Raw genomic sequence first — 12,666 nt, 5'->3', positions numbered from 1 at the left:
ACTGTAAAGGAAATTTAATTTAGAAAACACATCCAAGCAAAATAATTTGGTCTTAAAATAGCAGCACCTGGCAACTTTAATTTTCTGACAATAATTGAGATCGTAATGCATTTGAGTTTCTCCAAGAAGCTAGCTCATTGGTGGTAGGCTATTGTTTGTTTCGTACAAATTTCCCACTTGGATGTGTCACACTCATTGTCCAGCAGTATACTGTGTGGCATTTTTTATAAGTGTTCAGAAACCAACTCATTTGACTTCTGAGCTGGTTAGGTCCTCTTGTGGCATTAGTCATCAAGCAAGTTGCTTGGAACCTAATGATTCCCAAAGCCATCAAGACCAAAACAACAACAGCAAAAACTATCATCTGAAAGCTCCTAAGAAATACCATGTGACTTGATTAATTACACAGCCAAACATGGGGAAAGGTTCAATTTATTAATTTTAAAATCCAAACTTTCCTTGGTCCCGAAACTGAATAGTACTGATGACACTAAATTGAGAATACTACAAACCTGGGACAGAAGGATGGCTCAATGGGTAAAGACACTTGCTGCCAAGTCCTAGGACCTGAGTTCAATCCCCAGAACCCACATGGTGGGGGAAGACATGAACTCCATAAAGTTATTCTCTGAACAGCATGCATGGGTTGTATCATGTGTGCATGCAACATATACAGAATAAATAAATTATAATAGCATTTTAAAGGGTACTCCAGTCCTTCAAACTAATACAACATAGCTATCTTCTCAGGGTGAGACCCCGAACTTTTACAAGGGCAGAAAACAACATTAGTTTCACTCAATAAAATGTCTAATAAAATTGATTTGTGGTTTTATTTCAAGAAGATATTTCTAATCAAACCAGGGTCTTTATTAAATCACTAAGTGTTTGTAGGTACCCCACATGTGCCAGGCACTATGAGGGAGCAGAGAGTATTGTTTAATTAGGAGCAGACCATCAAAATTGCATGTGCACTAAACTTTAGGATTACTTGGGGGAAGATACATAAGTAAATGATATCTAACTCATGCACATACACACTAACACACATATATAATTATAAATTTTGAAAGCACAGGGAGAAAACACGTGAAAGGAAAGCCTGAGAGCCGAGTGACATGTAAAAGGTTTCTAAGGGAGTCCCTACACCCTACATTGTTGACATGAACCAGCAGAAGGAAACAACCAGGCTGCATTGGGGGAGAGAGAATTCCAGAGAGGCAGACACATACATGAAGGTCTGAGTCAGGAAGGCGATACGTCATCTCTAGCATTGGAAGAATGCTGCAGAAGCTTGGCAAGGAAGAAAAGTAACACAGCCCAGAGGCATTCAGGGCCCAGAGTGGGCCGCATCTTAGAACCTAAAACAAGCGAGTGGCCCACACACTTCTGCACTCTGCAAAGGTCGTATGTGAAGCCAGCAGTTACGATGTTCTCAGCTGTGCTAACAGCATCCTCTGATTCAAGCGGTTTTAAATAGGTTTAGTTGTGAGAATCATGGTTTAAAAACAGGATTGATCTTAGGATATCTGAAAAAAAAAAAAACCACTCTACTAAAATGAACTAAATAATAGGTATGCATAGTCACCAATATGTAGTCATGGGTAAAATTTCAGAGCTGAGCCCAGGGAAGGCAGAAGCTATGTAATTGAACATCTGAAATGTCACCCATGTGGGTCACATTGCTTCTCCTAACACTCTTAACCAGCTTATGTCTCAAAAGGTAAGAAATTTCTGAGCATGAAGGGAAGGAAGAGGTGGTATTCCAATTCAGGTTGCCCAAATGTGACCATTTCTGCTCAGCATTCTGCTGTAGACATAGTGAGTCAGTGGGGAAGCAGCTCAGCAGTCAAGAGCGTTTGCTGCTCTTCCAGAGGACCCGACTTCGGTCCCTAGGCCCCACTTCAAGCAGCTCACAACCACTCGTAACTCCAGCTCCAGGAGGCCTGATGCTGTCTGCTGGCCTCTGTGGATACCTGCACAAATGTTACGTATACATACACACATGCATAAAAATGTATATTAATCTTTATAAAAAATAAGTGGTGAATAATAGTTCTTCAAAGGTCATGGCTCAAAGAATATCTTTGGTGCTGGACTTCCAGAAATAAAAGGTCCATGTGCATGTTAGTAGATTCATCCTTTTTACCCACTCTGTTATTCTTTATTCATAAGCACAAGCATTTAAACAGTTGAAACATCTGCTGAACAAACATTAACGGAACACTAAACAAGATAATGTAATAGCTTAGAGATGTGGATGTGAACAATCAGAGAGAGGGAAAGGTCGGAGGAGGGTCTGTCTTCAGAAAGCTTGAATTCAGAAAGCTAGTCTAACAACCACATGGGTGCAAAGTAGTGCAGTGTTCTCAGCAAGAGCAATGCAAGTTCAGAACAATGCCTGCCCTGCGCTGCCAGTCCAAGTCCAACATAAATGGACAGACATGTACAGAAGACCATTCCAAAAACGTTTTCACGTTTGGGGGAGATGTTCACATTTAAAGGCATTTCACATCCTCTCTCTGCAGCTCAGCCTAATTAGGATGCTACTCTAAACCAGAACCCACGGTTTGTTAGAGGAGGAGGCTGTGGACAGAGTTGAGTGAATTAATTCCTCAATTTGATTCTTGCTTCTCACCTCCTTCTTTATGTCAGATAACTCTCCTAAAGAAGGGTTGAAGAAAGGGAACCTCTCCCAAATTGCTTTTGCTTTAGCAACACTGGGGTTTGAACCCAAGGCTCCAGCAAAGCACGGTTTCACTGACCTAGTTCACCTTTCCATTTATTTGGTTTTCCTTTGTCTTAAATACGCAGCACTTTGGGCTGCTGAATCGCTAGTCTTGAGGGGATGTGGGAGGGACAAAGGAAAGTGACATAAAGACAGGCCATGGAGTCCTTGACTATGGGATGAAGGAGGTTAGACTTTCTATATTACACCATACAGAAAATCCTCAAGTAAGTGTGTGTGTGTGTGTGTGTGTGTGTGTGTGTGTGTGTGTGTGTGTGTGTGTTTGCAGAGCCAACCTCCTAATTAGGGGAAATACAATGAAATGGATAATATTTTTTCTAATTATAGAAATGAATCTAGTGCATCAAAGATATTAAGGTCATTGTTTTAGTCTCAACTTCTTTGAGAGCTACTGTATACTCAGCCTAATACTTCCCCAGATTATTATTGTAACAGTAGTACTAGGCATTAGTCCCCAAATTAATTTCAGGTTAACAATCTTTTGCTTTAGCCAACATTCAGCATGTCCAAACAAAAACAACTGCCATAGTGCAGCTTGCCCTCTAACCAGAATTTCCCTTCCTTCCCCATGTCACACGGTGACTCTTCCTCATGTTTCCTGTGGTATGTAAGGTCAAACAGTTGATGGTTCCTTTCTTTTAAGAGCATGCTCAACATGGGTTTTTGGCATTTCCCCACAGCTCAGACATCTTCCACATCAGATTTTAATAATATCTTGACCCGTAACCTTTTGCTTCAAAATTGGTTTTGGCAAGAAATCAAAAGTAGGAAAGTGTCTATATTAAATATTGATTTTTTAAAAGATCTCTTTTTTTTCTTGGCCTTTCTTTGGAGAAGGTAAAAGAAGATAACAAAGGGGTTAATAGCCTTTTAAAACTTCACCCCAATTTTTTCCCCTTTATCTTTGTTCCCTGGCTTATGATAGTGTAGTTCTGGCAATATTAAATCTCACAACTACAAATATGTACTAAAAACATTTTTAATAAGATGAATTAGCTTACAAATTTGACCTTGAGATACTCTATCAAGGAAGAGCTTAATCCAAAACAAAACAAGCCAGACAGTGGTGGCATACGCCTTTAATCCCAGCACTCAGGAGACAGAGGCAGGTGAATCTCTGTGAGTTCAAGGCTAGCCTGACACAGAGAAAACCAAAACCAAAACCAAAGCAAAACACACTTTGAAGAAATAAATTTGGAAAAGACATTTCTCTCATTTCAATTATTATTATTATTATTATTATTATTTATTAATATTTGGTTTTAAAAGGAATCCTGCTATCCATCGCAAATTGGCCTCAAGTTTGCAGTCCTCCTGCATAAACCTCCAGGGTACAGAGATTACAGGTGTGCATCACTGTGCCCAACTTATTATTTCAAAGTTTTAAGGGTACATTTTCATTTCACAATTGTGCTAGTTTCATTTCTGTTCCTGTGATTAAAAACACCCTGACCCCAAATCCACTTAGAGAAGAAAAGATTTATTTTGTCTCTGATTCTAAGTTACAGTCCATTACTGTGGGGAAGTCAGGCAATAACGGAATGCATCCTATCTGCAGTCGGAACAGAGAGAGGGAGAAAACTCTTGGCTCTTGATGCTTGTTTTATTGCCAGCTGTCTCCATGCTGACACAGCTCAGAGGCCAGCCTAGGGGATGGTGCTGCCCACCTTCAGAGTGGATCTTCCCAAGTCAATTAACTCACTTAAGAAAATCTCTCATGGATGCCGACATGCAACCTAATCCAGACAATCCCTCACTAAGACTCTATTCCCTGGTGATTCCAAACTGGGAAACAAAGGAGCGCAGGCACAATTGTACAACAAACAGGAGTATAATCCACCTTCCATTGAGTGCTTTCGTCTACCAGTTACTGAGACACACTGATCCCTGCCAGGTCAATGCAGCTACTGTATGCTAACCATGGTTCCTCTCTAGATTTCATATATAAATGGGACAGGATTTAGAGATTAAATTATGTTATACAAATGGCTCCTAGTCCTATGAAACTGCTTTAAATAGAGGAGGGGCATGAAAGGGCTTTGCCAATATGCAGTCTGGGACATGGTTATGCAAAGTCAACAGCCGAAAGTTCTCATGTAGGAGCCAGAATGGGCACCTCACCTGAACCCACCATGCTGGCCCATTGTGGTGAGCTTCAACCTTTAGAACTCTAAGAAAGTCAATTCCACTGGCCAAGCCACGCAGATTGGCCCTTGACATTAAAAGTTGGTGGTTACCATACTTGTCTCATTGTGTGGATTGGGAAACAAATTAGTAGGTTTAGCAGCACAGGCCATTTGAACCTAAGGGTGTCTCTATCAGCCCACTCTTCAGCTCTCCCTCTGATTTTTACACCAGGGAATAACAAATACTCAACTAACCTCTCGAAAATTCCCAAACCTCTGACTTGTTTTAATTTTCCAGGTTTAGGAAATGCACAGGAAACCAATGAATTGTTCCCCTTTCTTGTCCCTATCATTTGGGTTTTGTGTTTTAGCAAGAAGGTATCATCTAAGATCTCAGAATTCTACGTTGATAATTGAAAGAAAAAAATTACTATCAATTTCCCTGAAATCGCGATGTAGAAATAAATCCAGGATTTGCTCTGGCGGCATTTGCTTTCTCTAAAACATCTTAAACACAAAATAAGCAGTGTTGTGCCTGAAACTAATTGGCAGTGTCCCCAGTGACATATTACAGTCAGCTTCTATTAATTGGATTAGGGATTCAGTGAGAATGGCAGCTGGTAGAGGCTTTACAGTTACTGTGGATGTCTGTAATCCCTGTGGCAGAAATCCCGTAACAATAACAGAGAGTGACGGTGTTTGGGGAGGTACCCTGTGTGTGTGTGTGTGTGTGTGTGTGTGTGTGTGTGTGTGTGTGTGTCTGTGTGTCTGTGTCTGTCTGTCTGTCTGTCTGTCTCTCTCTCTGTGTGTGTGTGTGTGTGAGAGAGAGAGAGAGAGACAAAGAGAGACAGAGAGAGAGAGAAAGAGAGAGACAGAGACAGAGACAGAGGGAGAGGGAGAGGGAGAAGGGAGAGAATGACGTACATGTGTATTTACGTTGTGGGAGCTTGAGTGTTTAGGGGTGCATGTGCACATGGAAAGCAAAGGGTTGACATTGGATGCCTTCCTCGGTCCATCTTCACCCTCCATATCGAGGCAGGGTGTCACACTTGAACCTAGAATTTGCCCATTCAGCTAGCCTAGCCAGTCAGCTTACCCAGGGGGTCTTATGTCCCCACTTTCTGCATTTTGGGATTACCCAAGGTCACCTGGCATTTACATAGGTACCTGAGGTGTGACTTATTTAGGTTAGGTCCTTGGTTGTATAGCAATCACTATATCTGCTGAGCCATCTCCTTGGCCCCTTCTTTTTTTTTTTTTTTTTTGAAATTTTAAATATCAAAGCTAAACTCCCTTTCTCCCCTTTCAGGCTTTCTCCAGCCATCTTTTTATACCTGATCAACATCATGCCGTCCTTGTGGCTTCTTGAAATGCACCACGGAAACCAGGTACTCCTTTCTAAAAAGCAGAAAATGGTACTGTTCAGTAACAGTCCCTTCTCAGAAGAGGACATGATTGGTTTCAGTTATATGCTTTCCAAGGGTTTGGAAATCATCTAGAATTGAAGAAATAAGAGGCAAGCAGCAAAAGAAAGTGATGTCATAATCTATCAAAAAGAAATGAAATAATCACAATTACTTTTGAGTTATGATTATTTAATTAGCACTTGTGGGTGATTATTTTAGTTGGCTTTCTATTGCTGTGGTTAAAACCATGACCCAAAGTAACTTGGGAAAGAAAGAGTTTATTTGGCTTATATGCCTGATCACAGTCATTGAGGGAAGCCAAGACCAAAACTCAAACAAGGCAAGAGCCTAAGGGCAGGAACTGAAGCAGAAGTCATGGAGGAGTGCTTCTTACTGGCTTGCTCACCATGGCTTGCTTGGCCTGCTTTCTTACAGAACCCGGGACAACCTGCCTGAGAGTGGCACTGTCCATTGCTGTGGGATGGTCTGTTTGTCAAGTGTGTTGCTGATTGGTCAATAAATAAATCACTGATTGGCCAGTGGCCAGGCAGGAAGTATAGGCGGGACAAGGAGGAGAATAAAGCTGGGAAGTGGAAGGCTGAGTCAGAGAGACACTGCCAGCCGCCACGATGACAAACAGCATGTGAAGATGCCGGTAAGCCACGAGCCACGTGGCAAGGTATAGATTTATAGAAATGGATTAATTTAAGCTGTAAGAACAGTTACTAAGAAGCCTGCCACGGCCATACAGTTTGTAACCAATATAAGTCGCTGTGTTTACTTGGTCGGGTCTGAGCAGCTGTGGGACTGGCAGGTGAGAGAGATTTGTCCTGACTGTGAGGTAGGCAGGAAAACTCTAGCTACAGTCCATAGTGAACTGGGCTCTTCCATATCAATCGCCAATTAAGAAAATGCCTCCTAAGCTTGCCTACAGGCCAGTCTGATGGGGTCATTTTTATTCAGTTGAGTTTCTCTCTTCTCAGATGACCCTAGCTTGTATCAAGTTGACAAAAAAAAAAAAAAAAGAACCAATCAGCACAGTGATCTTCTTCTAAGATCTACCCTCCTTTTCTCCCAACATGCTAGCTAGAGTTCACTGGGGGACATGAACATGATATATTTATCTATTTATGTCTGTATGTATATGTGTGGATGTGATGTATGTATATGTGTCTAGTAGATATGCACGTGCATATCTGAAATTGTGCTCCTCCTGCAGAAGCCAACAGCAGATATAGGATGTTTTCCTCTGTCCCTCTCTGCCAAATTTCCTCAAGGCAAGATCTGTCACAGAACTGTGTCAGGAAGCCCAGGGATTCTCCTGTGTCTGTCCCTGCCAGCTCGGGGGTCACAGGATCTTGCAGGAAAGCCTACCTTTCACATGGGTGTTGGGAACTTGCGCTCAGGCCCTCATTCTCGCCACTAAGCTGTCTCTCTAGCTCTGTGAATATGACTTAGCACTTGCAGTTTAGGGGGTCCCAAGAAGTTATGCTAAGAGTCTCATTCTGCTAAGAACTGTTCTGTCATTCCCGGGAAGACATTTTTAAGAAATACAAAAGTAAAAAAATGAAACTACATTAAGAAAAAGAAACTTCATCTGTGCCCACATGAATGCATTCAAACTGCTAGGGACTGTCGAAAACACAAGTGAAGCAGATTCTAGGAGACACGCTTTCGGAGCTTGCTGGGGAATCCTAGTAAAATACAAATCTGTGGGTTGAAGAGGAAGCTCAGCGGTTAAGAGTCCTTGCTGCTCTTGCAGAGGACTGGAGTTCAGATCCTAGCACCCACATTTGGCTGCTCACAACTGCCTGTAACATTTCCAGGATCTCTAATGCCCTCTTCTGGCCTCAATAGACACCAGCATGCATGTGGCACGCGCGCGTGCACACACACACACCCCTAAAAATAGAAATAGAACAAAATATCTATGGACCAGGTATTAAACGTAAGGGAGTGATATCATGGATCCCATCATAGAGAAAGGTATCATACCATACCTATCCAACCACATGGAAAATGACCATGGCTTGCAATTCAAACCCCATTTATAAAGCAGTGACCATCACTCATGTTTGTTTTATTGAGTTACAGCCTAGCCTGGCATTTGCTATGTAGACCAGGATGGCCCTGAACTTGAAGTAATCCTCCTGGCTCACCTTCCTGAGTTCAGGCATCCCCCAGCTTACCTGGCTTATATAGTGTTTTAAATATTGACCTACTTCCTCCAGGGACTTGTCTGGCTCACAGACTCAAGACTGAGCCTGGCATTTGTTTTGTTAACTCTCTCGTACGAGCCTCAGAAGCTTCAATGATAAAATGCTTTAGGCAAGATTTGCTCAAAATTGACCCTGTATAGATTACTTTGCTACGGCTGTTATTTTATATCAAGGTTGAGTCTCCAATCTATATGTAACTTTATCTGAAAATGCTTTCTGAAAACCTGAAGCACGAAAAGAGTCGTTTACCTTTGTGCGTTGCCTTTGACGAAACTCCCAAGCAAATATCAATCATGCAGCCATTAAGAAAACCTTTCTCCTCCTCACATCTCATGCTGATATTCATTAAAGTCCAAGGCAACTTCAATGTCTGCATTAAAGTAGTTTTGTAACTGTAGATTGGTTGATTCAAGTCACCATGGCTTTGATAAAAAGACCACAACAAGCTAGAGGACCACTTCAGTCACCTTTCAGGACTATGAAAATATGCTATGGTGATTTGAATCAATTTCCCCTCTACACATTCAATTCTATGACATGGCTATCATCCACAATAACAATTCATTTTTCCCAAATGCTTTCATAATATAAATGGATTACACAGCTAATTGATACACAGGTCAAATCCTATTACAGCCAATAGCATGCAACCAAAAACTCCCTTTGTAGTGAGAGAGAGAGAGAGAGAGAGAGAGAGAGAGAGAGAGAGAGAGAGAGAGAGAGAGAGTTAGAGTTTTGAGCCTTGGGCAGAGCTCCTGTGATTTTCGTACTACAAAAGAAATCAAACCTTTATTGCTGTGGTTTGACACTGAAAATTAAAATGAATACCTGGAGATTGAAGCAGGCAGGACAAGCAGAGATGGAAGTTGAAAAAGAGGGAGAAAAATATTGGGATTATGTTTAAAGAAATAAAAAGTGGCATTTTGGAATCGAGGGAGATACAGAAATCCCCTCTGTCCTCTAGTGGTTGTGATAATCCATTTTGTTGCATAGAAACTGACATTTCACAGAGTTTTCAGATAGATTTTTTTCCCACTTAAAGATTTAAGGACTCCGTACATTAGGCATGGTCCAGATATTTCTATTTTATAGATGAGAACCCAGGGGCTTAGAAGGCTTTAAGTTCAGAACCAACACCTGGTCCAGAACACATTCTCTAATGTTTCAGGGGAGCTTGCAAAGGATCACCTGAGTTTTTCCATGATGGAATAGAATCATTTCTTTTCCATATATGAAATGACAGAGATGGATCAGTGGTTAAGAACACTTGCTAATCTTGCAGAGAATCCGAGTTCAGGTCTTGACGCCCACTGGACCCACGACTTCCTGTAACTCCAGTTCCAGGAAATTCTGACCCCCTTTTCTGGCCCCTTCAGTCACCTACAGACATGTGACATAAAAACACAGAGAGACATACATGTACACGTAATTAAAACTAAATAATAAATCTCTAATTTCCATTTGCATTCTCCATTTATTTACATCCCAGTTGTTCTAGATGACCAGTTTCATACCTTCATCCCTGAAGTAATGTGATCTGCACACACATAAACAAAAATGTCCTAAGGATTTCAATTCTAACCACATGTGAGCTCTGCTTGTGACAGAGCTCACTGAAAGCGAAGGAAACGCCCAGCTCTTCATGATGCCCTTGTTATCTTTGAGTCAAAGGGATATTTTAGGTTGTAATGACATAGCCATAAATAAGTAACATGCTGGTACCAAAATCACCTTCACAAAATCCCTTGCATGATGATGCCTACTCGAATGACAGACACAAAAGCAGAGAAAGTCAAATTAGGGTTGAGGAGTCAATCCCCTGTTCATGGCAGCCTCAATGTCCTGTAAAGAAGAGTCCCACCAATCTAAAACTGAGTAACAGGAGAGGAGAAGAGCTCACTTAGCACCATGATGCACATGCAAAGCTGTTTGCTTCCATATCAGAAGGCACCACCTTCAAGAGTCACATTTTCCTTTAACAGCAAGCTGTATGTGGAGTTTTGGAGATAAAAGTTATTGGAATCTATCACCTCACCACTTTTAACACACAGTATATTTTCATGCCTGCAACAAAAAGGTGGTCAAAATTTTGTCTCTAGTGACAATTACATACTTAGGTTCACAAAGCTACTCTTCCAATGATGATTTGGGCTTTGGATCAAAGATTAAATGTTTTGTCTCCATTATTTCTTTTTTAAACCTTAGTGGCATGCATGTATACATATTTGCACATGTATGCATGTAACCACAACATGCACACACATGCACCTACATTTACAGGAATATGCACAGAGTCATGCACACACATGTGCAGACACATACACATTCCACACACACATACACTTACTTGCACTTTTACTTGCATGTACACACATACATGCATGTATACACAGAGGTACATACACACATAGTGTGCATACTCCTAATTATTCATGTTACTTCACTTGCAACAGTAATCACTTAGGTTGAGAGAAGAAAACAATGGCTTCTGGGCCGACTTTGTTTACTTGTCAAATGGCTTAGAATAAATGGCATGATATTGAGAATAACTAGGGAAAAAACATTTCTTACAGCTTTAGCTCTTTTTTTCCCAATAATTTCTCTCTAGTGAAATGTGTAATCATGGAGTATGGTGGTGATGGTGGCAACCGTGGTAATAGTGGTGGTAGGAACTCTATGTGTGTCTTCTTAGACTCTCTCTTTGTGTCTCTTTCTCTCTCTGTCTCTCAGTCTCTGTCTGTCTGTCTGTCTCTCTCTGTCTCTCTCTCTTTGTCTCTGTCTGTCTCTCTTCTCTCTCTCTCTCGTGTGTGTGTGTACATGTGTGTGTGCGTGTGCATGTGCGTGTGCATGTGCGTGTGTGTGTGTGCGTGTGTGTGTTTATAAAACATGCCAGCACTGCAGATGCTGAGAAAGAGTTGACCACTCTCCCAAGCCAGCTTGTAAAGTATATGACCACAGCGGCTACACAGCCAGCTGTGTCTCCTTGTTGGCTTACAGATTTTTTTCCACCTCATATTCTATCTCAGTTTCCCAATATCTGGCTAGATAAGATTATAGACAGTTTGTTTGCAGAAATTCGTGTACAGGATGACAAAAGGAAAGAAGGAAATCATCTTTTCGGTCAATTATCAAATTTCCCACAGCCCTAAATTGGCTTAGTAACAGCACTGGCATCTGGGACACTGGACGTGCTGACTTTTTGTTTGTGCCGATGCCTGGCCCAAAGGGTGAAAAGTAATTAGATTATTTATTTAACTGGAATGATATTTTTAGATAGAGAGCTTTCTTGGTAAGAAACAGACTCAAATGTATTCTCAGAGTTTGTATCACAATTGTTCCAACAAAGATTCAAGAGAGGGACCCTAGTTACTATCCCATAGATTCTACAGCTGTCTATGATGGCTCAGCATCTGTATCCTCCTATGCTATGGGAAAGGGAGTCAGGCAGTGAGCACTCTCCCCCTCATATTCTGGTCTCAGGTAATGTTCATGAGGTCTCTGTAAATGTGCCACATCTTCATCGTCTCTTGCATGGAGTGAAGCTACTTTGCTGTTACTTTGTTGTGATAGTTTTTGTACACCCACCCTCAATTCTTAGTATTGCAGTGCCCAGACTGAGAAGCTGGCACAGAACTTCAGCAGAAGAGGAGATGTCAATCAAACCCTGGTGTCCCACAAATACACCAATGAAATGGAAAAGATCTTGGAGACGGTGAGAGCTTTTTCCACCATTTATGAAAAGTTTCATAAAGCTGCAAAAGTTTTTGGCATAAGAATTGTAAAAGAAGATGCATTTTATTCATTAAGCCCATATCACCTACATGATGATGTACTTTACATTAATAAACACATGCATTAGGAACACAACTCTTACAACAAGCGTATAGAACCGTAAACTAAAATGTATCATATTGCAGCATGTTAATTATATTGTCACAAATTTATGTGATCTAATTATGTCTATACTTTATATATAGTTGTGCATAATAATTATCTTGCTTTAATCAGAGTAAATTTAAATTCACAGCATAACTGAGAGGAAGGTGGCTGGATTACCCATATACCTCTTTTTTTCATACATATACAATCATCCCTCTTAACATATCTTGCACCTTGGTGATATTAGTCCAACATCTGTATAGATTTCAGACAGGCTATCACACAGC

General features: G+C 41.0%; 1 protein-coding gene across 1 annotated transcript in view; it reads left to right on the top strand.

Annotated features, from left to right (window-relative positions):
* Tmem26 (transmembrane protein 26) overlaps window positions 1-12,666 on the top strand; it is a 49,314-nt gene that overhangs the window by 11,013 nt on the left and 25,635 nt on the right. Inside the window, exons 2-3 of the mRNA XM_059282063.1 lie at window positions 6,185-6,263; window positions 12,099-12,212. Coding sequence (XP_059138046.1) covers window positions 6,185-6,263; window positions 12,099-12,212 — 193 coding nt within the window. The remainder of the gene's footprint in view (window positions 1-6,184; window positions 6,264-12,098; window positions 12,213-12,666) is intronic.

This window comes from Peromyscus eremicus, chromosome 16_21 (genome assembly GCF_949786415.1).
Source record: "Peromyscus eremicus chromosome 16_21, PerEre_H2_v1, whole genome shotgun sequence".
Lineage (NCBI taxonomy): Eukaryota > Metazoa > Chordata > Mammalia > Rodentia > Cricetidae > Peromyscus > Peromyscus eremicus.
This window is presented reverse-complemented; position numbering and strand designations above follow the sequence as displayed.